The sequence below is a fragment of the Hippocampus guttulatus genome, chromosome 18 (assembly GCF_054856545.1).
Source record: "Hippocampus guttulatus isolate MCC_2025c chromosome 18, RoL_Hgut_1.0, whole genome shotgun sequence".
Lineage (NCBI taxonomy): Eukaryota > Metazoa > Chordata > Actinopteri > Syngnathiformes > Syngnathidae > Hippocampus > Hippocampus guttulatus.
Genome location: NC_141278.1, coordinates 8,242,614 through 8,270,525, shown reverse-complemented (window position 1 = coordinate 8,270,525; position 27,912 = coordinate 8,242,614). Strand labels below are relative to the sequence as shown.

General features: G+C 43.9%; 1 protein-coding gene across 16 annotated transcripts in view; it reads right to left on the bottom strand.

Annotated features, from left to right (window-relative positions):
- Positions 1-27,912, bottom strand: part of pleca (plectin a) — a 67,184-nt gene that overhangs the window by 12,159 nt on the left and 27,113 nt on the right. For 7 of the 16 annotated variants that reach the window (XM_086136188.1, XM_086136173.1, XM_086136172.1 and 4 more), the window contains 30 exons: positions 18,837-18,898; positions 17,583-17,597; positions 17,187-17,276; positions 15,969-16,046; positions 15,797-15,889; positions 13,369-13,535; positions 11,591-11,706; positions 11,407-11,513; positions 11,210-11,329; positions 11,032-11,127; positions 9,909-10,036; positions 9,355-9,448; positions 8,743-8,897; positions 8,220-8,571; positions 8,068-8,145; positions 6,872-7,033; positions 6,560-6,664; positions 6,375-6,470; positions 4,847-4,972; positions 4,593-4,745; positions 4,229-4,383; positions 4,026-4,152; positions 2,855-3,038; positions 2,663-2,683; positions 2,022-2,179; positions 1,769-1,947; positions 1,568-1,706; positions 756-1,112; positions 588-671; positions 27-131 (listed from right to left, as the gene is read on the bottom strand). In XM_086136188.1, coding sequence (XP_085992314.1) covers positions 27-131; positions 588-671; positions 756-1,112; positions 1,568-1,706; positions 1,769-1,947; positions 2,022-2,179; positions 2,663-2,683; positions 2,855-3,038; positions 4,026-4,152; positions 4,229-4,383; positions 4,593-4,745; positions 4,847-4,972; positions 6,375-6,470; positions 6,560-6,664; positions 6,872-7,033; positions 8,068-8,145; positions 8,220-8,571; positions 8,743-8,897; positions 9,355-9,448; positions 9,909-10,036; positions 11,032-11,127; positions 11,210-11,329; positions 11,407-11,513; positions 11,591-11,706; positions 13,369-13,535; positions 15,797-15,889; positions 15,969-16,046; positions 17,187-17,276; positions 17,583-17,597; positions 18,837-18,898 — 3,902 coding nt within the window. Of the gene's footprint in view, positions 1-26; positions 132-587; positions 672-755; positions 1,113-1,567; positions 1,707-1,768; positions 1,948-2,021; positions 2,180-2,662; positions 2,684-2,854; positions 3,039-4,025; positions 4,153-4,228; positions 4,384-4,592; positions 4,746-4,846; positions 4,973-6,374; positions 6,471-6,559; positions 6,665-6,871; positions 7,034-8,067; positions 8,146-8,219; positions 8,572-8,742; positions 8,898-9,354; positions 9,449-9,908; positions 10,037-11,031; positions 11,128-11,209; positions 11,330-11,406; positions 11,514-11,590; positions 11,707-13,368; positions 13,536-15,796; positions 15,890-15,968; positions 16,047-17,186; positions 17,277-17,582; positions 17,598-18,836; positions 18,899-20,132; positions 20,304-27,912 lie in introns of those variants that run through there. The other 9 variants (XM_086136174.1, XM_086136178.1, XM_086136186.1 and 6 more) reach the window with 5 other exon arrangements.

Below are 27,912 nucleotides of genomic sequence, written 5' to 3'. Positions count from 1 at the left end.
GCACCATCTTGCTCGTGAAAACCTGCCTCTTGGATGATGTCGTCCGAAGCGCACTCCATTTTGGGCTTCTTCAGTGGCGAGGCAGGGGGATCCTGCAGGGCTTTGTAGGTCAAGAGCTGAAGCTCGTAATCCTAAAAGGAGAAACGCGAGATGTTTCACTGGGTCGTGCGTGGACAAACTGGTGCACGACAGCACACGCAATGCAGTTAAAGCACGCACGCAAACACGACACTTCAGTTGTAGCATGAAATTATTCTTGAAGCACACTTGCAGTAGAATATGAATTTTAATTATTTGTCATTTGTTGCTGACTTTCTATTTATTGATGGCTATCAGTAAGTTCTAATAATAATAATTTTAAAAAATACAAACGGATGCTTTTAGTTTGATTTATTTTCTTTTAAAAAATCTAATAATAATAATAATGATAACAGATTTATTTTCTTACAAAAAAACAAATAATATTATCGTATTGTTCACAAGGTATCTGGCAAAAGTAGAGATATTCAATTTTAGCCATTTTGCACGGTCCTTGCGATTACACACACCACCAATATCCATACACACTCGCACAGAGGCACACACACCTTAACGGAGTCAATGTAGTCTTTGGCATTTTTCTGGCACTTGTCGATCTTGCCCTTGTTCTTCTCGATCTCATCCAGGAGTTGCTGCGCAAATCAAGACATAAACACGTTGACGAATAATTATTTCTAATTATGAGTCAACTCGTCCAGTGAATGCATGTGAAATACCTTCTCCTCAGCTAGTTGCTCCTTCAGTGCGGCTCCATCCCCAACGGGTAGCGCCTGGATTGCCTCCTGGCGCTGCCTGGCATCTGCCAGCCAGCGCATGAGCCACTCGTAGTTGTCCCGGTAGCTGGCCATATGGCGTCGGAGCAGCTCCAGCTCCTGCTTTCGGATCTCCAGTTGAGCCAGCACCGCCTGCCAGCGTTCCTGCAGGCCGGCCACCAGCTGGCGGTAGTGCTCCAACTCAGCGTCGCGCTCGCTGTGGACGCGCGTCATCTTGTCGTGGACGGCCGACGCTTGCTTGAGCTGGTCCTGCATGCGGTCGAACACGGCCTGGTCCGCTTCAGATTCTGTTTGCATTTTCTGTTGGAGAGGAGTCATCAGAATTAAAGCTCAAGTTAACACCGCCGCTTATTTGCACTTGTAACCGTAGTTCCGAGTTTAACAAAGTTTAGTTCAGGGGTGTCAAACTAATTTTTGTCGCGGGCCACTTCGGAGTTACATCTTTCCTCAGAGGGCCGTTACGACAGTGAAGCCGAATAAATGTACACAAAAAATGATGGCTCACTAGTTTTGAAATCAGTCAAGTATTTGTTCAATTATTGCTCAAGTGAGTGTAAATTCCGGAACACATTTTCGCAAAATGTTACCGTTATTTATTACATATGACAATTTGAGATTTTGGTGCAGATTTACAGTAAGCAAGGAACAATGATAGTTGACACGGATCATTTGCTTTCGCGGGCCACATAAAATGACATGGCGGGCCAGATATGGCCCCCAGGCCTTGACTTTGACACCAGTGGTGTAGTTCATACCTTTATCTGGCTCTGCTGCTTCTCCGCCACCTTCTCGTCAGTGGGGACTCTGTGGACGTCCAGCAGACGAGTCTCGTAGCTCTTCAGAGTCTCTTCTGCGTCATTGGTGTTCCTGATCACCACGTCAATTGCCTTCAGCCTGAGGAAAAGAACGTGAGCATCAGGATGATGTGTCGAAAATGTAAACTGAGGGACCCTTACTTGTTCAGATAGATGGACGAGAGGGCGTAGACGTGATCCATCTTCTTCTGGCTGCCGTCCAGTTCGGAGCGCAGCAAGGGGCCGGAGCTGGACTGCTGAGGCGAGGCAAGAACCTCCTCGGCTTTCTCCACGATTGAGTTCAGTTCTTTCTGCAGGCCTTCCAGCTCGGTTTGGACTTTCTGCCAGTAGGAATGAGAATTGTTGAAAGAGTCATGACAAGAACATCAATCATGTCTCCGTTTGGGATTTTCACCATCTGTTCGGTGGTCTTCTGGGCGCAGGCTTTGAGCGGATCTTTGTCAGCCAGCTGGTGAAGTCGTGTCACCGTTCGGTTCTCGCAGCCCTCTAGCCTCAGGCGGAGGTCCTTGAGCTTGTTCAGGTAAATCCTGCACACTGACTCATCCTGCTCTCCTGGTGGGAGGAGAAAACCGGGTAGAGGCACTTACCATCCATCCGTCAAATCCACTTTTCATCGTCTGAACGGGATTAAAACATGCCCTTCATTCAAGTTAAATCACATGAGAGATTCAGGCTGTGAATCGTCAATTGACTTCATGCGTGATTAGACGGTCCTTCGCATTGAGGTCCGTTGACATTCAAAGCCATGACGAGTGTAGGTTAGGAGAAAACAAATAAATCAGTGAAGATGATGATGATGATGATGATTGGTGAGGTTAATTAGGGAAAGTGGAAGCATGACAGTGCAAAGTCCTGCCACGGCAATCACAACACACTGACTGTGCACACGGGGGCATCCTGGCACATACAGCCCCACACAGGAGCACATTCTGGGTCAGACGACAACACACCAGGACACACTGAGACACACTAGGACACGATGGGAGACCCCACAACACACAACACACAACACACTGGCACACACAGGCACCTTACCTGTCTTTGGCGGCACGTAGCCTGTAATTTGAAGCCGACAGTCAACTTATTCATCAATCGTGAACAATGCGATTGATTAATGAGCTTATGGTCTTAAAATAATAAATAAAAGATGAGTTGAATATAATTTGCGAACAAAAAAAATAAATAAAAATTCAGCCCCAAGGTAAGGAAATGAGAAGACACACTCACCTTGTTCCGCGGTGCTGACCAGCGTGTTGTAGTGCTGGTTCGCCTTATTGTAGCGAGACTCCACCTGCATGCGGTCCTCGGCCCCGAAAGCTTGCGAATCCTGGCTGTCCCTCAGGAAATCCTGGTAGTGCTGCTCCAGGTTCCTCAGGGCCAGCCGGTACTCCTCCACCGTCAGGGTCTTGAACTGACAAAGAGAAACCGCATGAGTCTCAACCACCGCGCGGCATTTGAAAGGACCTTGAACCTCAGACATTCGACACTAGAAGAGGAGCAGCTTCAGTTGACAGGCTGCTGTCACTGCCCCACTGATCCACTGACAGTATGTGACGTGAATAAACTGATGGGCTCACATTACAGAGGTGTGTGTGTGTGGGGGGGGGGGGGTTTGCATGTTCTCCCCGTGGCTGTGTGGGATTTCTCCGGATAGTCCGGTTTCCTCCCGCATTCCCAAAAGCATGTATGGTAGGTTCAGTGAACTCTCTCGACCACAGGTGTCAAAGTCAAGGTCCGGGGGCCAGATCTGGCCCGCCACATCATTTTATGCGGCCCGCGAAAGCAAATCAAACACGGAAACTTCCATCATGCTTGCTAAAATCTGGACCAAAATTTCAAATCCTCATATGTAATGAATAAGAGAGATATTCTAAGCATTTTCTTGTTACCAAACCCCTCATTGGAGTTACTTAAACAATAGTTGAATAAACCATCATTCTTGACTTATTGATCGGGTTTCAGTCACAACAGCCACCCCAAGGGAAGCGGTAACTACAACGTGGCCCTCGACAAAATTGAGTTTGACACCCCTGCTCTCGACTGTCCCTAGGTAAGATATTAAGCTTGAACGCTTGTTTGTCTATGAGTGTGATTGGCTGGCAACCAGTTCAGGGTGTACACCGCCTACTGCCCAAAGACAGCTGGGATTGGTTCTAGCGCATCCATGACCCTCATTGGGGGATAAGCGGTTTGGATAACGGAAGGATGGATGGGTAGAGTGACAACAGGAAAACAACATAACCAGAGGTGCACGGTTGCCTTGTGCAACTGCTGGAACACGTTTATAGAAGTTGTAGGAATGATCGTTCATCAATATTATTGGCAGAAACAGAAGAACCCAAAATCAAATTTGCTTGCGGGAAGCATGGACCTTCTCTGATAAAAATGTCGGCGTTACCATTGAGATGTTCCAAGTCTTGATGATATGGATGTCTCGCATGAGGTACTGCCAAGAGAGGAGGCTCCTCAGGTCCACAAACAAGCTCTGCCACATTGTCTGCAGCTTCTGCAGGTTCCCGTCCAGCCTGAGAACAAGAGACAACACGGGTCAGTGGTCACCGGAGTTGAAAAGTTGCCCCGGCGACGCCCCGGCGTCCTCACCCGGCGACGCTGTTGACTGCGTCCTTGTTGGTGGGCGGCACCAGGAAGCAGATGGACGGCACCGTTGCCTCGCTGCCTTGGCGGTTGAGCACTCGCCACTTGTACGGCTGGGAGTTGTTGAGCAGGGCGCACTCATCTCCGCGGTGCACCGTGATCTGGAGGAAGGCAACATGAGTCATCGGTGCTATCTGCTGTTTTATCGGTGGTATTGCAGGTTGGGACATGCCCTCAGGTGAACTCACGAGCGCACACTGGAAAACATACTGAGTTGACATATTGGGAAATACGACCTCCGGGGACACATTCAGACATAGCGTGACGCATCATGACAACATACAACGCTGGGACACTCAAGAGCGATTACCTCCATTTGCTTGAAGTCGCAAACGGCCTGGATGGGCAGCTTGCTCTTGATGGCGGTGGCCGGGTTGCGCGGCTTCAGCTGAACTACGTTCTTGGATCGCCGCTTCAGACCTTCCACGTGAGTTTGGAACTCGGCCAGCTGCTCTTTCTCATCCTGGACACCAACCAGCAACAGCATAATAACTCAAGACAGGCGCACTCTGTGGAAACATTTTTTTTTTTTTTTTTTTTTTTTTTTTTAAAATAATGACGCACAGCGGCATCCTGCAGGAGGTCCTCCAGCCTGGTCACGGTGACGGAGCGGTCGCACGTGTACTTCCTCTTCATGGTGTCCTGCATTTTCTTCAGCTTGTCCTCAGCCTCTTTTACGTCGGCAAAGAACTGCAAAGACAGAAAGTCTGTGTTCAGGAAAACTGGGTACAGTATTTTGCGCACTAAAAGGCGCACCTAAAAGCCTTCCGTTTTCTTAAATGCTCACAGCGCGCCTTAAAATCCCATGCGCCTTGTGTATGGTTATTACGGTAATATTTCGCCCCCAAAATGGCTCCTTGCTGGAGACATGCTGACAACCCAGAGTTCAAACTTAAGGCGATCGGTTACGCAGTTGAACACGGAAATAGAGTAGCGGCAAGAGAGTTCAACGTTAACGAGTCAATGTTATAACTTCCTGTGTGTGTGTGAACTGTGTCGCTGCTTTATTAAAGAAGTTTTACTGACATCTGATCGTCGCTATATAAATCAGGGTGTCGTGTAGTGCAGGGTTCCGTTGGCATGTCCTTGAGCGTAGCTCCATCTAGTGGATGGATTGTAGATTGCATCTTATAATGCGGTGCGTCAAATACAGTCAGACCTCGGTTTTCGACCATAATCCGTTCCAGAAGGCTGTTCGAAAACCGAAACCACGCTCTTTTAAAAAAAAATAAAAAATTATTGAACTCGTCTGTTCACAATGGAACGCGATACGAGGAAGCGTCACTTCCTCGTCTACCCGAGGAAGTGTCACTTCCTCATGTAAGGAAGGCGAGAGGAGTCAAGAGACGCATTCAAGTGCGCTCAGTTTGCTCGAGAACCGAAATTCGGTCATCATCCGAGGCATAAAAAAACTCGAAATTTTTGGTCGAAAACCGATTTGGTCGAGAAGACAGACGTTCGAAAACTGAGGTTTGACCGTATATGAAAAAAAAAAAGACAAAATAGGCCATTCATTGAAGGTGCGCCTTTTAGTCTGGAAAATACAATAATCCAACATTTGAGACTTCAAAAGGAGAGGATCATAAAGCATCAACATCGTGCTTCGAGCATGTAAATAGTCATGAACGCAGGTTACCATCAATGACTGCATCTGTTAGTTAAAGCAAACAAACTACCTTCACACGACGCTCATCAATAGTCTCAATTAGGAGCCGAAATAACACACTCGCACAAAGTGATGTTACATCACACACAGAAATACAAAAATGTGCTCCACCTCTTTACACAAACAGTATGAAATTATTGACCTCTTTGTATTAAATTATTGTCATAAATAAACATGAGGGAATACATACATTTAATTTTCAAAACGGACAGGCCAGCTCATTCACATTTTTTTTCCCCCAATTCATTTTGTATGCAGACTTCTATAGGAATAATTTACCACAATATATTTTCAAATGCTAAACATCGATGTAAAACTGCTATTTATTTCTTTTATTTTTTGACAGTAAACCGTTTGACCAATTGCAGTTGCTACTGCTAATATAGAAAACGGACAACCGAATAGATTCCGAGGTGTTGGACCCACCTGGAAGTAGCCGGTGTTTTCCTTCAGGTGGCTTTCGATGCAGCAGCACAACTGGAGGATCCAGCTCCACTGAGTCTGCAGGGCGGCGGTGAAGGACTGCGGAGGGTGACGACCATGACGGCCGCGTGCAAACATCACCGTGGTATTCATTTCAGGGGCGTAGCCGTCTGGGCCGAGGTACTTACTTCGATGGTCTTCCTGCCGGGGTGTCCGTCTCTCAGCAGCTTGTCTCCCGTCACCTGCACAGTGCTCATCTTTTTCTCCCGGAGCTCCAGCTCCCGCATCAGACCCTGGAAATGCAGCAAGAACACTTTCAGGCCTGTCATTGTACTGTATGGACAGTGGGTATAAAAGGTCAACACAACACGGTTGAAATGCCATTGTAAATCATTTCAGAACGTTTTCCAAAATTAATGCAATCAAAAAAAAATAAACTAAAATAAATAAAAACTGTACCAGTTGATTTTTATTTTTATATTTATTTTTTTTTAAATTACCGAGTAGTTGTCCTTCTTGGCCGCCATGTTGGTGTTGCGCTCACTCCAGTCGTAGTTGACCTCCTCCTCCTCTTTCTCGTTGAGCCACATCAGCTCCTTGGTGGCGGCCGTCACAAAGGCGTGCAGCTGCTCCAGGTTGCGTAGGCGAGACTTGGACGAGTTCTGAGCGCAGATGGTGAAAAATTTGGTCAAAACAATGTTGGGGCAATACCTGGATGAGCATTTATTTTCGCTGCAGATTCCTAGGGAGGGGAGAGAGTGAGTTTAAGGTACTGTATTTTCCGCACTATAGGGCGCACCCAAAAGTCTTCAATTTTCTTAAAAGCTTGCCGAGTGCCTTAAAATCTGGTGCGTCTTGTGTATGATCATTACGGTAACACATCGACTCCAGTATGGCTCCTTCCTGGAGACATGCTTCCTTTGTTATAACCTGCTGTTGGTTCAGTGAACTGTGTCGCTGCTTTATTAAAGAAGTTTTTGTTGCAGCTCCGAAAAAAGGAGAGCTGTGTGGTGTTCACTTTATGAATGTCTTTCACAGTCTCAATAAATAACAGTTACGTCTGTCAGTCTCTTGCCTTCTCTTCCTCCTTCGACTCAAGAGGCGTTCATGACCGCCCCGGAAAAACGTAAATAAAAGATTCCGTCATTGAAACTACGAAAATTGAAAATAATACATTAAAACAGAAAATCAAGTGAGGAAATCACAAAATAAATTCTCTAGCCCCCCCCTACAGAATTTATTTGGTGAAATCCTCATTTGTGAATACAGTACACAACAAAGGAATAAATAAGAAACACTTCTGAGACAGTCCAGTCTCCTACATTTTACTAACATCTGATCTTTCTGTTGGAGCTACGCTCAAGGAAATTCCAAAATAAATCCTGTAGGGGGGCTATAGAAGTCATTTTGTGATTTTCTGTTTTGATGCATTACTGTATTTTTTATTTTCGTCGTTTCATTGAAGTAATCGTTAATTGACGGGGTTTTTTTTGGAGGCGCTCGTGAACGCCTCTTGAGTCAAATGAAGGGCTGTGGCTCCATCTAGTGGATGCACTGCAGATTGCACCTTATAATGCGGTGTGTTTAATATATGGAAAAAATGACAAAATAGACAATTCATTGAAGGTGCGCCTCATAATCCATTGAGCCTTTTAGTGCGAAAAATACGGTACTGTAAGGCATGGTACTGACTCACCAGGAGCTTCCCATACTGTTGGTCCAGTTGGGTCAGGTAGTCTCTGTAGGCCGCCTTACTCACAGGTGAGATCTGACTCTGTAGCCGAGAGTTCAACATTAAACGCTGCGCACATGTGGGCGGAAAGGAAGCAAGAGGAGGAAGACGCGCACCTCGTCAGCCTTGGCTCGCTCCAGCTTGGAGCGGAACTCCTCCACGGAGAGGTGCAGGCCGCGGTGGCTACCCAAGTGCGACTCGACGGCGGGCAGGTCGACACCCCACTCGCCCTGGTCCACGCGACGCTGGTTCTCCTCGACCCAGCCCAGCAGGTCCTGGACGTAGCGCAGCGTCACCTCGTCCAGCTCGGGACGCAGCCTCACGGGGGCCTGCTGGAGGATCTGCGACGTGTGCACCGACGTCAGGGGGACCTGCACCGTAGGCACCTGCGCCACGCTCACGCCCGACTTGAGGCGCAGGCTGTACTCGCTGCGCAGGTTCACCAGTCGCTCGTGCAGGCGGTACACTCTGGAAGAAAATCATATGGAGATTTTGTGAAGAATTAGTTGGATTAATTCGTCTATGAAATAGAATCTGCATTTTTTTTGGTCGGTATTGTCAGAGTTAAAAATGACTTCTGCTATTATGTCACGAGGTGACCAATACAGGTACACAGTACTGGATATATTTTTTAAATACCTGCGGTACATCTGTTCGGCCTGAAGGTGGCGCCCGTCTTTAAGCGTCTGCACGTCGTTGAAAAGGAAGCGAATCATGCCCTCCGCCTTTTCCAGGTCCGCCTCCACCTCGGCTGTGTGCTGGGCGGGTTTGCCCGAGTTCAGGAGCCGCACGTCCTGCAACATGACAAAAGTCACGTGTCGGCAGAGCCACTTTTGCAAGTTTGAATGAGATTTTGTGGTCCTTTTGACATAGATTGATTGAGTCGCTTTTGCTTTATTTGGTTATTAGTTATTTAGTTCGAATTTTAATTCGATATTCTATTTTATTTTCAAACACTGAATTTAGTACATTGTAAATTTATTTAGTCCATTATTTGATTTAATCACACTTGATTTTGATTTTATTTTATCACACGAAATTAACATTTATTATGTACATTTCAATGTTATTAAATACAATTACATTTAGTACAATTACATTCAATACATTTATTTTGGAACCTTTTATTTGATGAAATATCTTTCTTGAATATTCTTTTTTATCATTTAGTATTTACTTTAATCTAATAACATTTGACAGCATTTTCTTACATTTAATTGTTGGATTGCGTCTGTACTTTATTTCCCTCACCGTTTGCAACAGCGCCTCCGCCTGGTTGAGTTGCTCCTCGCACATGCCCGACTCCATCTGCACCTTGCCGACGATTCTCTGAAGACGCTCCAGCCTGCCATGTGAAAAAAGGTCAACGTTCAAAGGTCGGACAAAGACGAGAAAAAACAGACGAGCGCTCACTCTGTCCTACGTCGGATTAAAAACTTGAAATCGTATCCCTGATGCATAAAAGCCATGACGGACGCCTGCGAAGCTCAAGCCGAGATGCGTTTGATGCAGCGTGAGCGAGATGATTGAAGAAGTAAAACGAGTGAGCCGACTGCCTGCTCAACTTGTGATTCTTTATGCAACTGTTTTGTGCAACTGGCCGCGTTTTTTTTTGTTGAATTATTGCTCTGCCTGCAGCAATCATGCGGTTCCTCTTCATTTTCTTGCCAAAGTGGAAATGAGTCATCCCGGTGGTCACACTGTGCTATGCATCTCATGACTTTTTTTTTTTTTTTTTTTTTTTTTTTAAATATGAATGTTAATGCAGGTATTGTTTTGTGCTTTGGACAAGATGGGCAACTCGCCTCTCGAACTCGGTCCTCAGCAGGCGCTCCCGCTCCAGAATGGCAACGTGTAGGCGACCCCACTCCTTCTCCACGTCCAGCGGGTGGTAGCCCGGTGGCACCTTGACGTGGCCCGTCTGCACGGCGCCCTGAAACACAAACAAACAAAGGGATTTATATCTATGTCCATATATATAGCTATCTATTTCTATAGATATATATATATATAAAGATCAAAACTCAATCCAATGGAGATTGCGCACCTTGGCCACTAAGGGGCAGTATAATACAGAAACAAAGAAATGTTACACCCGCGCTGCAAGAAGGAGAGATACCGATAGATATCGTTCCTACCGACTGCTGTCAGGCTGCTGAATAAAAATAACAACAATAATAATAATAATAATTACATGATGTGAAAAACAATTGTAAATAGCACTGCGATTTATCCCTTTTGTATTTATATTGCACTTAATTGAACGGTGTCTGTTTGTTTTTCTTCTTTCTTCTTTCTACCCACATTCTTGCTGCTGGAGGCTGTAAATTTCCCCAGTGTGGGACAAATAAAGGATATCTTATCTTATCTTAAATGTGGGAGTCGGTCACAACTCCACTTCGTCAGATACAATGAAATTCAATATTTTGTGCAGAGGATAAGGAATATATGCCTGTAAGTGTTGTTTTATTTTGTGTTCCTTGTGTTCAAATATGCCTTGCTTAAAGGATTAAAAGTACCACAACAGCAACGCTAGTTCCGTGAGCTCGTCTATGTGTTGTTCAACTGTGTGTTAGCATTAGGCTAGCGTACTTTTACAAGACAAAGTAATGGTTGAATCAAACATGGAGGGAGTCAAAATGTCTTATACACTTCGGAATGTTTGCCGATGGTAATGTAACACAATGCCAACAATGCTACACTTCAGCTATCAAATACTTTTAGGATCGATTTTTCTCAGCGATTAACTGAATAAACATTTTTCTTTTAAGCTGTACATAGGAATAGTTGTTACGATTGCATTATTGTCTATGTCGATAATTATCGGCCACCGACATATCAGATCGTTTGTAGTTTTTGGGAACGTAAAAGTGAGCAATCGGTATTTGGTGACGGTCCGTTAATTCCAAAGCTTGTGAAAAGACTCACCTCAAAGGACTTGAAGATGTGTTTGGAGCGGTTCTTGTCGGCCTCCTTGGCAGGGAGCTCCGTCTCCTTGAACTTGAGGAACTGACGCCAGAGAACCTGTGGCCGAAAAAAAAAAGTCCTCAGTCATGGAGGATGTTTTGAAAATGAGGTTCTTGAGGTTAAATGGGGGTGCCACAACCTCGATCTCCTCGTAGCTGGTGGGGAACTTGCGCTCCTCAAAGACCAGGACGTGGTGTCTGATCCACTGCAACAGCATGGTGACCAACTCGTAGTACTCTTGCCAGCGCAGCTCCAGTTCCTACAACAAGGTACTTTTCAGTCACAACGTCTTGGAGTTAAATTGTCAAACGACCCCGGACGACATTCCGTACTCACGTTAGCCTTGACGCCGTCCTGAGCGTCGGGCACCCTGGGCATGGCGTCGTACAGCGACGACACGTACGTGATGATGGATTTTTCGTCGGGATGCGGCACGTCCACATCTGGGAGCGCGCGTGACGATAGCGTTTGGATTGGGACTCGACATTTGATTGGCTGATGATGCCACGGCGCTCCTCACCTTCTGGATCCAGCAGTCTGGTGACGCCCAGCTCGCGCTCGGCCACGCTGAAGGCCTGCTCCAGGTTCTGCTGGTTGGTCTGGCGGCCCACTTTGCCCATGTCGATCAGGTTGGGCCTGCAGAGGCGGCGAGCGGCGTTTGTTAACTTTTTGGGCCAAAAGTAATCAGATTCTCAAAGTGTACCGCAAGTGGTGAGAGGGCTCCCTCTAGTGATGCGCAAAGTGAATTAAAAGTTTCCCCACTGAACATAACTATAACAGCGGCTTAAGATTTTGAAGTCGTAGTTATTTTTTTCTTTTTAGTTTCTTCTTTTTTTTTTCTAGATTCCAATTATATTTTGCTTTTATGCATTTTAATTAATTTATTTTAGAAGTAGAGTGCAGTTAAGTTATTTATTATTATCATTAAGTTAGGCAGTTTGATTTTTTTTCCAATTCAGTTATATTTAGCTTTTAAGCATTTTAAGTTATTTACTTTAGAAGTAGAATGCAGTTCGACACTTAAGTCACATTTGCATTTATTTAGGTGCAAATTTGACTGGAGTATGATTGAATAATTATTGAAGAATAGTTTTTATTTTTTCCATTATTTAATCACGGCTAGCTTAACGTTAAAAATGTCCATATTGTTGGAGCGGCTTACAATAATATTAAAGATATTTCGATCTCGGCCTAATTTCTGAATGAACACGATGAGCTACTGTATTTTAATGTTGCTAATTTTGGTGACACGTATTTCCCCCCCCCCCCCCCCCCCCCCGTGCTATAGCCGCAAGCCAGCTCGGTACGAGCCGGGACAGGAGCACTAATACCACAGAAGCTTCACATTCCCAAATTCGATATGATAAGCGGTGACGTCGACTAGCATGCAGCCACAAGCACAGCTTAGAAAAATAATCTTTGTGTGCATGTGCAGGGTCCAGTCCTGCTTCAGGTAGTTTGCGCATCTGGAGGACAGCCCGTCGAGAAAGACGTCCGATTCAGGACGCTTTACAAGGTGCGATGCGACACCAACCAGATCCATGCCGAGACCAGACTGAGCGAGGCTCCAGCCCAGTTAGCGCAGTGGACAAATATTTAGAATATCATATACAGTGGTACCTTTACTTACGACATTAATTGGTTCTGGAAGAAATTTTTTAACTAGAGAATGTAAGTAGAGACGCGTTTTCCATGTAAATGCCCTAATTCGTTCCAAGCCCCTCCAAAATTCAGACAAAAATGTTTCTTAAACCATAAAAACGCATCAAAATATGTAACAAATACATGTTACAATTAGATTATTGCACAATAAATGAGAGTTGTACATAATGTCAAAAACAAATGAATGAAGAATAAAAATGATGGTCATTGAACTTTTAACTGCGTCCTCATCGCCCGACTGGTCAACACTTTTTCTGGGTGTTTCGCATTTACATAAAACTATCGAAACGCCTCATGGTGCGAATGACGGGGACACATAGCTATCTTTCTACACACATGCACACCTACGGGCGAGGTCCCTCTTGGCCAATGGGATGCCAGGATGCTTCTCGGTATCAGCCAATGGCAGAGCAGCTATAAGGATGTTGCGTTCAGGAAACTCGGAGCTGCGAGTAGCAACCCATACTGTATTTTTTTTTTTACCTTTCGTATCTTGAAATGCCTTTCGTAACAAGAGGTAATATTTTCCCGTCGAGACGTTTCGTAACGAGGAAGTTTCGTAGAGATATTTACGAAACACGAAGGAACTCTACGGTGTGGAAGGAGTGTTTGAGGATTCCCCACAAAAGCGCTCACCTGTGTTTGTGTATGATGGCGTTGAAGAGCTTGCCGTCCCTCCAGTTGCTGGTGAAGTTGTCGCAGCGGACACCCTGGTAGCCCTCCACCATCCGCTGGGACCACAGCAGCAGACGCTCCTTGGCCGTCATGTCGTCCGACTGGCCGTTCACCTGAATGTCGGAGATCTGTGGGGCGGGCAAATGGGCATCGATTTACACAATGGGGTAGGTGTACCTAATAAAGTGACTTGAACAGTCATTCTTTCTACACAAGCAGCAGCCCGCCAACTGATTTTCTTCCGACGGGCGTTTTATGAGTCAGTCAAAACCGCAACTCAACTCAGTGTTTCCAGACTTGTCGGTGAACACGCAGTTTACAAAATGTGCAAGAAATGAGTCACAAAACAAGTTTTAAATAAACTCTCATTAAAGTCAACGATGGCAGCTGCAAAGGAATGTTGGAACGGGTTCCCCCCCCCCACTGCCTCCAAGGGCATTTAAAAATAAAAATAAAAATCACACCAGTGGAAAAATGTAAATGTAGAGGTGAGTCAAGGTCTTTTGTGCGTTTGTTTTGTCCCAACTTTATGTGCCACAAGGGTGGAATTTATCGCAGCAGAACCGGCAGGTACAATGATAGGAAATCAGCTTTTTTTTTTAAATACCCTTTTGACATTTCATTTATTTATTTTTTCGAATATCAGTGTACAGTGGTCCCCTGTTACATTATTGTTGGTTTTTTCTTTCAAACTGCGTACAACCCGCATTGTGTCTTATTTAACTTCCTGTATTTCATACAGTGCAAGTCTGCATACCGTTTTTTTTTTTTTTTTTTTAAATAGAATACAAACCCCGCATTGTATTCTGCATCCTGACTAGCTAAGGTACAATTTGAACCAATCTCCTCCATGCCACGTCTCCTGCGCAATAACCAATAATAATAATAATAATAATAATACTGTATACTTATTTTTCTTGCACAGGTTTGAACTTTGAGCGTGTTTAAACAAGAGAAAAATGTGAGAAAATGTTAATGCGAGGCTTATAACAGAGTATAATAATTTTTTTTTAAAATTCTAAAAGGTTTCCTACTTTGCCAATTTCACCTATCACGGGTTAATGTTTGCAACATAAACCCCGCGATAAACGAGTGGACACTGTATTTGCAGTTTGACTTTCAGCGTTTCAATGACTCACGTCCAACTTTCACGAACGGAGCTGTTTTTGTGGAAGAAAATGGGGAAACCCGAGAATAATGATTCAGATCCTGAATGGAAATAGAACCTCCACCCAGTTCCTTCTAAAAACCTGTGCATGAGGATTTTTTTTTTTTTTTTGGTGCTTTTTGGCAATGAAAATATGGAAGCTGAGTAAGAAATGCCAGTCGGGAATTCGGTGTGTTCTTTCCCACCACAGCTGGAGGCGATCCCGCCCACATCTTTGCCCCCTGGCATCCCCCAGGGAAGCACTGAGTCACTCACGAAACGAAACTCACATCCCAATGTGATCATTACGCTCATTATAGCTTTAACAAAAAAAAAAAAAAACAAAAAAAAAACCCAAAACACACAAACAAAAAAATAAATAAAACGCATCATGTACTCCCACTGCTGTAGACTCAAACTTTCCAAGCTATGCTGCTTCATGAAAGGCTCATTCTTGTTCTCTCTCTTTTCTAATTGCTAACATCCTTTCCAGAAAAAAAAAGTTCTCTCTATTTGCCTTTGATGCGTTTTTTTTTTTTGCCCCTTCTTTTTTTCCTTCTCCTTGTTTCACCTCATTCAGGAGGGAGTCTTTCTAATAGAGAAAGAATATTTCAAAAATGTCTTCTTAACTCATTCACTCCCAAAGACGTTTTTAAACGTCTTTTCAGACTTGGTCCAGAATTGGCTGGTACTGAATGAGTTAAAAGAAAACTCAGTGCATCTTCTACCTTTTAGGGTATAGCATTAATACATGATTTTTTTTTTTAACCATTTCTTTTAGAGTCATGCAACCCCCTTTTGATCAATTTCCAACGTTTTAGCCGTGACATTTTTGGGTGGAGCTTATCGGTGCTTGATGGGGGTTTTTTTGGGGGGGGGGGGGGGTTGGTAGACATATCACTACTAATAGACTTTCTGCTGTTGTTCTACGATGTGACAACCACGTGGAGAGCCACCCCAACAAGGAGCCGATTGGCATGTCCTTGGCGAGTAATGCATCCCGGGGCTAAAATGAACAAAAATGACAATAATTGAAGTGAGAGAGAGAGAGAGAGAGAGAGAGAAAACTACAGTTGTTCGTTTACTTCAACCCTCAGCTGGGAGCCAACATAAAGTGATATGACGTCTAACCTGAACCAAACTGTAAAAAAAATGGTAACCTTCAAAGCAACGCAGGAGCCTGCACGGACAAGCGAGTGGCACACAAACAAGCACACAGTTTGAATTCCGTCCAACGAGTACCTGGAAGTGCAGGATGATGGTCCATATGAGCCCGAGGGTCAGCTTGGGGTTTCCGTCGGCGATGTCGTCATTCCTGATGTTGACCAATTTGACCTGAAAAAGTTGGATATGAGTTTAGTTTTGGAGACAAATGAAGGTATACGTGCTACTCGGATGAGAATTCTTTGCCAACCTGTCTGCGCTTGAGGAAGTCCAGCGCAATCTGAACATTCTGGAGCTTGTGGAAACGCATGCGGCCCTTCTCCCGAGGCTGAAAGAAACCAAAGCATACAAATATTTGGAGGGGGGAAAAAATGGCCAATGGTGATTAACGCATTCTGTAGGACTTGGATGAAGGTCACATGTGACCTAGCGTCAGATCCACATGAGAGCACACGTGACCGAGTCAGGATGTCGGATGCGGATGGCCGGCGGTGATGATCTCCGTCAGTTAATAATCATGCGTCGGTCAAAAATATCAAAGGACCTACTTACTAGTACTGGTGTAGAGACATGTATGTAATGCGCATCTGTCAATCAAAATAATTCAGCTGCAACATGGTATATTATGGGATGTGCAGAAAAATATCTAAGCGACGAATCAAATATGTTTTTGTTTTATTCTTTAATGAAGTCATCATAATGTAGCTTTAGCTGCTAATGACTACGTTGCTGAAAGAAGGGATTTGATTTAAGGGCATTGCAATCATGTTATACTTCTACTGTTATTATTATTAGTTGTTTTTAATGAAGTCCAATAAAAAAAAAAAAATATATATATATATATATATATATATATATATATATTTTTTTTTTGTGGGGGTAGTAAAAAATGCAAATAAACCCAATTATTTATTTTGAAAAAATCTAAAACGCAAAAGTACTTTTCAATATTGATACTGTCATATACAGCAGTGATTCCCAAACTTTATTGAGCCGAGGATTTAATTTTATTTTATTTTTTAAGTTCGAAAAATCGCACGGCACACCACCAAACAAAATGGTGAAAAAAAGAAGAGCACATGTCAATTTGGGGTTTTGAGGGGTTTGTGGTCGTGCATTGACACATGCCATGGCAGAGCCAGCGTGCAGGCAGCACTCACCAAGCGCACGTTCCTCACTAGGTCACGTTCCCTCGGCTAGCACGGCAAGAGCATCACAGGGAGGAGGATGAGGAAGGATGGGAGTTGGGGGGGGAGTGTAAGGTAGTTAGAGGCCCCCCCCCCCCAAAAAAAATGAGTCGAGAAGATGGTGGCCAAGAATGAAAATTAGTCTAACAGGAGAATCAAAACATGCCACATAACAGTACAACAACAACAGTAGTAGACAGCACAAGAAGCGAAGGAGGAGGCGGGAGGAGAGGGGCTAGACGGGAGGGTGAGGGTGGGTTGAAGGGTCAAAGGTCACTCACCAGGGTCTCTCCGGAGAGAACCTCCAGCAGGGAAATGAGGTTGTGGCCATCGCGCAGGTCCTCATACAGGTCGCTGACGTGTCGCTGGGCCTAAAGAAAAGGTACAATTAATTTTATTGTAAATTAACGGCAGCACGGTGCGGGAGTGGTTAGTACATCTGCCACGCAGTTAAGAGGTTCTGGGTTTGCATGCCTATTAACCATCCCCCCCACACACCCCCCCAAAAAAGATGTGAGGCTCACAATAGACTAAATTGTCCATATGGGCCACAACATTAGAGACAGCCAGGTGGAAGGATTTGCAATGGGGAAGACACGCTGACAGACGGTTTCAGCACTGCACTGCATTCATTTAGCATTTAGCAAATATTTTGGGGCCAATCAAGAAGAACCTACCTCAGCCTTCCAGTGCTGATGGAACAGTGTGGTGGATGGGGTGGAAAACAGAGTGATGGGGGGGGGGGGGGAATCAGAATACAAGACTATGAAAAGAATATAGAAGCTGACCGACAGATTTTTTTTAAAAATTGGATAGATGAACGCACTTCATAGCTAGCTATTGGTAAACCTAGAAATTAAATAGAATGTTCCTTCTTAATTAACTTTTGCTTTTTTTTTTTTTTTTACCAATTTCTCAGAAGTAGCTGCTTCTCTGATCTTAGTTTTGTGAAGTAAGAGGAAATGAACTGAGCCAAGCTAGCTAGCTAGCTAGCTAAGTCTTAGCTATTAACTCACTAATTCCAGACAAGCTAAATTGTCGCTGGTTAAAAGCAGGCATTTCAAGGCAACATTATAATAAAATAACATTACCTTGAATTTGTTTGTGATATCATATTGGAAATAAAGCCTCCTATAGCAAATAAAGCCCATTGGCAATTACATTTTGCATTTTCATCTATTGGGACGCTGTAGCCGAAAAATTCCTCTGAGGCAACTTTTTCGACAATGGGAAAAAGTTGTCAGGCTCACAACAACGAAATGGGGAGGGGTGGTGCCACTTGTACCACTGATCGAAAGTTTTGGCGGTTTTTAAAACAGTGGTACAAACCGATAACCGCCCCGTGCCAAATTGTACCCCAACGGAAGGATGCTTAAAAAAGAATGAGAATGAGTCAGCCCCTGCATGGCCACGTTTCCATAGATGCAGACGAATCAAAACACACAACAGCAACAACACATCCTGGCTAACCCTGCACGCTTCATTTTCATGTTTGTTAGCCCGATGCCTTCGCAGGATGGTCATGGCGAGCCGCGGCAGTCCGCTTGGTTCATTTTAGCTTCCTTCGCATAATAACCAACATCGCTGCAGCCGTGACAACTCAGACTTATGCTGGCAGACTGGAAAATTGATTTTTTTTTTTTGCTTGAGTTTCTTTTGCTACGGGAAAACGTGACCTCGTCCTTGCGGCCCATGTTGTTGGTCTTGTGGCTTGTATGTCACAAGACTTTCAATGACAGTGAAATCATTGATATCGACTCGTAATGGCCCACCAAGGAGAAAAAAAGGCTTTCGTGTGACCCGGTGGTGAGACGTCAAAGCCACGTGTTGTCTCTTTCGATTAGAGATGCATCACAGATTAGCCCTTTGCTATCGAGCCATCCCTCTTAAAAACGAGCAGGCGAGTGAAAGCATGCGTCAGTGTCTTGTACCTTCACCAGATGCTTGTTGACCCATTTGGTGAAGGTCTTCTTCTGAACTCGGTCGCGCTCGTCTGAGGAAGGGAGAGAAAAAAAAATACATATATGTTCGTGTTCAAAAGACACTATTGTTGTTCGTCAGCAGGACAAGTCAGTGAATCGATGAACAATGAATACATTTTATCGAAAATGTGTCAAAGCAAGACTCTCTTCAGTTTTCACAAATGATGACATCACAAGTCAGCTCATTTTACATAGTAACCGCCCCCACGCTGAGTTTCTCTCCCCATAAAACGGTCGGGCTTGGGTGGGCCAAGATCCAGAGCCACTTTCAAGCAATTGAAACACCGTTTAAGGCACGAGCGTGCAGAGACACCCACAGCGTAATGCCACTGCTATCGTGTCAAAGGTAAGCAGAGCTAAACTGAAAGTATGTTTATAAAAAAAAAAATCTTGATCCTCAGCATGTTCTTAATATTAAGAAATTTGCGAACTGTTTTAGAAATATGGCAAGGTCATTATTTAGCAAACGAGATTAAAACAGAGGAGGTTGCAAGACAAAAAGACGCTGAAGATTGTTACCATCAATCAGTGAAAATGGGAACATTTGTGGTTTTCCAGAACCATACGCGTGATTATAATGCATTTGTTCAAATTCACTGAATTAAAAATAAAAAATGTACATTTTCACATCACACCGTAGAGAAACTGTATTAATTGATTATGATTTTTCTTTTTGTATCATATGAAAATTCTTGAAGCTTTTTTTTCTTTATATTTTGAAAAATAAATTGAGACATTCCTCTGACAGAGGTCAGGCGGTGCAGATAATGATGGCGAGAGGATATTTAATTTAACAGCATTGTATTCATGATAATTATAAAAAATATCCAAATCCATTTTTTTAAAATGTCATACATTTAATGTGTACACAATATATTGAATGTATACAATTGTTTTGAGAACGACTGCAAAAAATGACAGTACATCAACAGTAGATGCAATATTTTGGGTATGATTGTAATGGCAAACTAAAAAACACACGCATTGAAATTAAAATTAAAATGAAATAATAAAAATATATAAACATCAGGGTGCTCTTTCAGGATGACTTTAAAAGTCCCTCTTCAGGTTTATCATCCCGTCCCAAAGGTCATGACATTTCAAGGGGAGTGGCCTGTTCGAAGCCCATCACCATCATCCCCATCACCACCACCACCACCATCATCATCATCAACATGCGGCACACACAGACTTCATTCCGCTTCCACAACATCACCAGAAATGCAAGTTCAACCCCCGGGCTACCTTTCCTGGAGTCCATGGGCTTGAGCATGCCCTGGTAAGGCGCGTCCTCGATGAACACGCCATCGCTGCTCAAACTGTCCGACGAATACTGTCGCATTCTGGCCTCCATTGTGAAGACAAATCCCCGACCAGAGAACGACGACTACCTTTAACTACTTTGAAAAGAGACTGACTGCTGCGTCAGAGTCGGTTTGGTCCGTCCCTCGTCGACTTCCTCCCCCTCCACCCCTACCCTTCGTGCGCCGCCACGCTTTCTGTTCCCCACGCGCTTAACAAAGCGTGCCTGCGGGCGACCGTGTCACTCAAAAGGCAACACGAGAGGGAAAGGGGAAGAAAAGAATCTCCTTACTGGACCAGTATGGTAAAGGTGCGACCACACCCTGATACAACAACAAAACTCCCTCTCCGCGCAGACCACCCAAGACGTAACAAGTGTTTGTCACATGATGACTTTGATTATCTTTCTCCCGGAACGACTTCAGAAAATTATAAAAAACGGTCTCCTTTTGTCCGAAGTGTATCTTATTTGCTGCCATGGAATCGCAAATGAGTGCCTTGATGTTGCATCTCTGCATCCCTGAACGACAGGAGTTAGCTGCACTAGCTAGCTAGCTAGCTTGTAGCTAATGGGGAGCAAAATCGGTTTCGCCCTCAAAATGTTCCGTTTTACCTCATGATACGCACATCACAAAGTAAATGAATGGGTCACATGGGGAAATCATTAAAGATAACCAAGCTCTTTGTCCACAGTGGAAACGGTGAACAGAACCAAAACTCTGTGTGGGCGGGACATGTTCCAAGACCGCTTTGGGCTGCTGCAAAGAGCACATGATGGCCGTGTGTCAAGGAACAAGGTCATTCTTCATCATCACACATACAATATATATATATATATACATATATATATATATATATATATATATATATATATATATATATATTTCAGGGCGGCCCGGTAGTCCAGTGGTTAGCACGTCGGCTTCACAGTGCAGAGGTACCGGGTTCGATTCCAGCTCCGGCCTCCCTGTGTGGAGTTTGCATGTTCTCCCCGGGCCTGCGTGGGTTTTCTCCGGGTGCTCCGGTTTCCTCCCACATTCCAAAAACATGCATGGCAGGTTGATTGGACGCTCTGAATTGTCCCTAGGTGTGAGTGTGGGCGTGGATGGTTGTTCGTCTCTGTGTGCCCTGCGATTGGCTGGCAACTGATTCAGGGTGTCCCCCGCCTACTGCCCGAAGACGGCTGGGATAGGCTCCAGCACCTCCCGCGACCCTAGTGAGGATCAAGCGGTTCGGAAAATGGATGGATGGATATATATTTCAATCAGAAAGGACTCAAGTATTCCAGTAACAGCATCCGCACTCCCTGTTTCTCTTGGATCGTTGCCAGTCTTTTATGAAAGCTTCTGTTTTAAGGTGCTCAAAACAAATCAAACAGGGCAGCCATTGAGTTTCATCTTCAACCGTTAGCAACATGTCAATGACCGAGGTCGATTGGGAGCATTTAACGAAGCAAAACAAAACAACAACAAAAATTAGCCTTGACTCATCTCCGTCCCATAAATTCCTGCAAGAGAGATTTCACTGTCGGAAAGGATTCCTGGGATTCTTCCTCAGGGAGGAGGCTTGTCAGGACAAGAGGAGCAAGAGGGCTTGAGGTGCTTCCGCCTCCTTCACTCGACCCCCGACCCACCGTGAAGGCACACCCGAAAAAAGAACAAAAACAAAGAAAAGTTAAATATCTACACCAAAGACGGTCCTAATATATGTAGGGTCCATCTCAAAGTCCAAGCCTCAAAGATCCACATTAATTCAATACCAGCCAATTCTAGACCAAGTCTGAAAAGACGTTTAAAAACGTCTTTGGGAGTGAATGAGTTAAAAGACCCATTTTCAACAACCTCCTAAATCCCTCTGTTAAGACCACCCTGCTTAAAGACCTCTGAAGACCAACTTCTAAGACCCTTCATCAAGATTCCCTTAAAACCCACCTTGGAAATCAAACAAAGACCAATTTCAAAGACCTTGAAAACTCTTCTAAAAAAACAACCAAGACCTTCTATAAAGCTTCACTTTAAAGCCCCCACTTCAGGACATACCGCAAAAGACTCTTCAAAAATAAATCCGAATGATCAACCTCAAAAGACTAAACCCCCTGAAAACCCACCCACTAGCAACATGCAGACAAAAGATGACTCCTGCCCATGAATGATTTCTGGGACTCTTTCCGCAAATTCAAATGAAATTAATAGAATATGTCTTCTCGGCTACCATGTATGTTTTTGGTTTTCGCAGACTGCCACGCTTCTGCATTCTAGAGGAGGGCGCGGCCGCCCTCCCACAAGCCCACCCTTCCGTACCTTCTTTCACGGATTAGGGGAGCCACCACTTGCTGATTTCATTTCCACCATGTTTAAAAAAAAAAAAAAAAAAAAAAAGTGCAAGTGAAAGCATGCATACCTATCACAGAAACAAGAACGCAAAGCTGCACCAGGAACCATCAGGGCCCGCAGCATTATGGGCCGGTGCCAAGTTGACATTCAACTGCCGCAGTAATAGTAGCTCCGTTACTGTTCAACACTGTGGAATGTACTCCTTTGTAAACATTACACATGAGACATTTGTGGGTGAAAATTAACTCGTTGGGTTGACACGCTTTTCGGTGCTGCTTTTGTCTCCCTCCAGGGGCAACAGGCTGTAATGACACAGGAAGTTGGAAAATGGGGAGGAACGGGGGCATTTTAGTTTGGGCGGTAGTCACGGTAACGCAGTGAAAACATATGCCTCTCTGTTTCCACAGAAGTACACCACTTTGTAGCACGAACAGTTTCCAGATACGAAACTAAACTCTGTGATGTTGAATACCGAATGCACACGTTTGTGACGTCAACACAATGACATCACAATAGAACACAATGAATCAGCCATCTTGTGCTGGACAGGCTAAAAAAATGATATATACAGGTATATAAAAAAATAAAAATAAACAATATGGAATATAGAAATAAAAGTCATTTAGGAATATTTATCAATGGTTGGTTGGGTTCAGCAACAGGTGGCATTTTTTTTTCCGGAAACGTTTATAGGTATGAATTATAATGATGACATTTCATTTGTGCTGTATGTTACACATGCAGTACATTTGACAATAAAGTTTATCCAATCCAATCCAATAATGCATGGTAAAATCCGTAAACTTTTGATAGGTCAAACTAAAAAATAAAATAAAAATCTGAGAAACCCAATGTGCTGGGAAAAAAAAGTCTAGACGTTTTAGAAATTAGCACCAAAACTACTTTTAGGGACACAAGGCTGATTAAAGCTTGCGATTGGCCAACGTAATTAGGGCAAGCATTTGTTTCCACTTTACTTTGGGTTTGAATGACTATTTCCAGCTGACCTCATTATTTGAATTGTAACAAGACATGAGCTATCGATCTCACATGAAGTTGCCAGTTTGAATGACCACTTTCACCACCCAACCGCGATTTACCGTCGTTCCCCAAAATGCAAACCACCAAAACGACAACGCACAGTGCGCATGCGTGCGCCGATTCTAACTCCGCCTCCTCTTCCCCTGATCAAATCCGCCTGCGGGGAGAAGTAGGAGCGCGCACGCGCAAACGTACCTGCGCAGCACATGCGGCTGTACAGGTGCGAGCCCACTTCCTCGCACCTCATCTCGTGGATATAATTCATCGTGCGGTAAGCGAAGACGGGCTCGGCCGCGCCGCCGCCTTCCACGCGAGCCTTAATGCTGCTGGCCATCGATGGAGGAAGAAAAAGAAAGCCCGCGTGGATTCTTTTGAAACCAACTTTTGTCTTTAGTCGAGCTACATGGAGGAGTTGATATTGTCGTCTCGGATTGCACTAAATCCAACCCACTCCCGCTGGTGCGTTCACTGGCCGCGCGTAAAAAAAACTGCTTTTTACGCACAGCCACGTGCACGCGTCCTAGGCTTCCCCCCCTCCCTCGTTTTTTTTTTTACATGTGTGCGTCTGCACCGCCCAACACTTGCATAACCCACCCCAAAGCTCCAATTAAACGCACACATACTGAGGGCACAGAAACACACACACACTGCATAGCGTGGGGGACACCATCGTCGTAAATAACTTGTAATAGAAGTCCAACTTTCTTCTTGCTAAAGCAGTCACACACTTACACACTTTTTTTCAACAAATATAGATATTAAAGTGCATTTATCTTGCTGTAAGATGTTAAAAGTATCAATATTTCAACATATTCTACAAATCTTGTTTGGCTCATTTTTACACCTTTTTTTTCAAAAATAGATCGATTTTGTTTGCACCCCCCCAATAAAAAATGTAATTTCACCATACCTATAGAAAATGCCTTGTACATTGTCACATTTTTTGTCGTTAAGATTGCTTTTTTTTTTTTTTTTTGCACCGACAGACTGCAAACCAACTAAAATTTAAAAAAAAAAGCTAACGATGCATTGTTTAAACAAAAACCTTTGTGAGTAATTATTTGACGCACCCAGGCCGATTTAGCGCCACCAGTTGGGAAACACTTACAGTACAGAGTGCACATGAAGCCTCACCTCGGCCATGTTTGCAACAGCTGTGCGTCATAAATAATCTACACACGCACGCACGCTGAAGCTAAAGTATTCTTGTCTTACGTGCAAGAGTGCTCAACCATTCATGTCCTTCACAGCATGCGAAGGAGAAATTTGCAGACGTAAGATGTGGGACGGATTCTTGAAAGGAACCGTTTGTCTGTAGTAATTCTCTACAAGCGGGCACATACAGAAATGTGTGGTCGTTGGTCCGCCGCAAAGTATCACGCCGGGCATTCTCGGGGTGTTGACGACACAGTAAATTGTTCAGGAAAACCGAATTCATTGGGCATTGAGTTTTACGGCGTGTTTTCAATGAACCCTGTAAAGGCCACTTCAAACTATAAATGGCAGACTTGTGTCTTATGGGGCATATCTTCATGAGACTTTTTTTTTTGTGGGTCTCCTTCTGAAAGTCATTTGCACCAACTTTCATGTTGCACAATGAAACAGGCTATGGGTGCTGAAGTTTCAAAAGACAGCGCTTAGTTAGCAAAAAACAAAACAAAACAAAACATTTTTTTAAAATGGCCAAACCACCGTGGCAGACTTCCTGTGTGGGATGGGTGCTGGGGACTTTTTTTGTGGGTCTGATCATGACAGACATAACATCTAAGTTTCATGTTGCCAACTGAAAAAAGCTACGGGGGTTTAATTTTTTTTTTTAAGTAAAGCTACCAAGAAGGAAACATTCTTCTATAGAAGTCTTCTTGTTCGGGTGCATCACATGACAGCGGCTCTCCCATTGTGAAGTCTGATTTTAGTGAAAGGAGACAGCAGAGTGAGTCACTGCGGCACGGAATCTAAAATGCACTGCAGTTTTGGGTGCGGCTCGCCACCAAATGGAAGCGGCCTTTAATGGACTACGTTGCGGCTGGACGATATATGAAAGCTGTAAAAGTCTCGAAGGCTTCTCGAGAAAAGTTTGCAGGAGAATCTTGTGTTACGACTTCTTTGTTTCCAGGATAGTGCGGCCGCCAACCGCCAGTGTCAAGTTCGCCGCCTGCCGTGGAACTTTCCGAGCTTTTTTTAAAACGCCGCCACGTGCCTTCTAACTCGGTCAAAGGCACCTTGGGCTCAAACTTTAATTACAACGATCAAATTCACCCCACTGATAATGGTGACGATAAGAAGCAGATGATCCTTATTAACTCATTCAGTACCAGCCAATTCTGGACCAAGTCTGAAAAGACGTTTAAAAACGTCTTTGGCAGTGAATGAGTTAATAATTACCGTAGAGAAGCGTCACATTGCTGTGCGGGACACGCTCGGAAGAGATATCAAATTCAGACATGACATCAACATGGCCGCTGGTGTCGTCTGTCACCCGATACCTTCTCCAGTGCAAACAGGCTGAGTATTGACCCTGAGGTTTCATATTTGCATGTCATTTTGCAGTCATAGGCCATCTGGTTTTAACCTACAGCTTCCAGGAAGCAGATGTCATTATTGATACAGAATCATCGTGATCATGATAATAATGAGCTCCATGCTGCTCCCACATGAGGAGACTTCAACAACTGGTAGCAAAATAAACACATCACGTGCATAAACAATGGCTCAAACTGACGCCAAGAAGCCAGTCAACAGCTAGCCGCTAACCCGAGCTCACAAAACAGCCAACGCTACACTTTCATTCGCCGACACCCATATCACTCACCAGGCCGGACCGCACCGTTTCAAGCCACTCCAAGTTACAGATGTTACAGTGTGGAACATGAAGATGGCGACCCCAAGTGGACAACAACGATGCCTGCGCCTCACATGCACACTTTGTTGTTTATCGAAAACACAAACGTCAAAACGTTACGGACAACCACAAGAATGCAAAAAAAAAATTAAATACATTTTGGATGAACAAAACAGCAGGACGTCAGTATAAGAAACGTCAATCAATTTAAGGTTTATTTTTAATTTACTTTCTATTTATTATATTTGAGAAAATAATTTCTCTAACAAGCCCTAGTTCGAGGCAACTAATCATTTCTCATTGTTCACGTTGAAGTATGTGTGTCAAAAGGGAGCACGGGTATTTATCTCGCCAAAAGGTGTGTCCCGTCCTCTTCCTTTCACAGAGCATTTTATGACCCAACTCTACCGTCGGGACCGCTAAAGGAAAAGAGTCCGGCCCAGTTCTCGGGCAAGCAATCACAAAAAGATGGCCACCGCCTTCACAGCAGGGAGATCACAACAAGGAACTCTGTCGCGACTTTAACTTTGAGGCAACATTTCAAACAGGTTTATCCAACACGCCAGACAAGGCGACTTTCAAACTAGTTGAGCAGGTAGTTGTCCTTATGTGTCGGTTTGAAGTCTATTTTAAGTGGAATGACTATTATCGTTTTCATAATCGGAAATTATGCAACGCAAAACTAAAAACCAGAGCGGGAAGATTAATTGCACATTTAAAGGTTAAATACAACTGAACTGTTAAAAAAAAATCCCTGCAGTTGATTTTAAAAAGGTGTACGTCGTACATTTTTTGTATTTCTACTTCTGCGATTCTTCACGTACCACTAGAGGGAGCCCTTGAATCACTAAGGGGACGCCTACAAGACAGAATCACCGGCGCAGAGTAACCAACCATACATTTTGTAAATGACGTATCACAATACAACAATTGTGTGACTAGTGGTACGGCATTCGAGTTTAAAAAAAATTACGTCAAGAATAAAGGTATATATACATTTTTTAGAGGACTTCCTTCAAAATATTTTGTGCATATAATTTTCTTGAAAAATCTCTCTCAAACTTATTCTTGCGGTATTTTATTTTTTGGTTGCCTTTGTCATTGAAAATCTTAAAAGCATACATAGTTAACGCTTGTGTGTTGGTGTTAAATCAAAAGAAAAAAACATGTACATGACATGACATCACTCACTTTTGGAGGTTAGCATGAATTGGAATTTGCAATACGTACATAGAATACGTACTGTGTTTGTATGTGTCGCTGCTCCGTGTATGTGAAGTAGCAGTTCCTTTTAAGGTTTATAATCACCATAGCCAACCGTTTTGCAATATATGTTAGCATTACACTCGCGGACTTTCGCTAGCGGAAATTCTGTGATTTGGTTGAACCTTTTGGTGTTCAAACATACAACGCTTAACTCTGTTGCGTGACTCAATTTTACCGTTCCCTTCAACTCGAATGACAAATTCAAGACACGAGTAGCCTCCCGGAACATAAATTGTTCCTA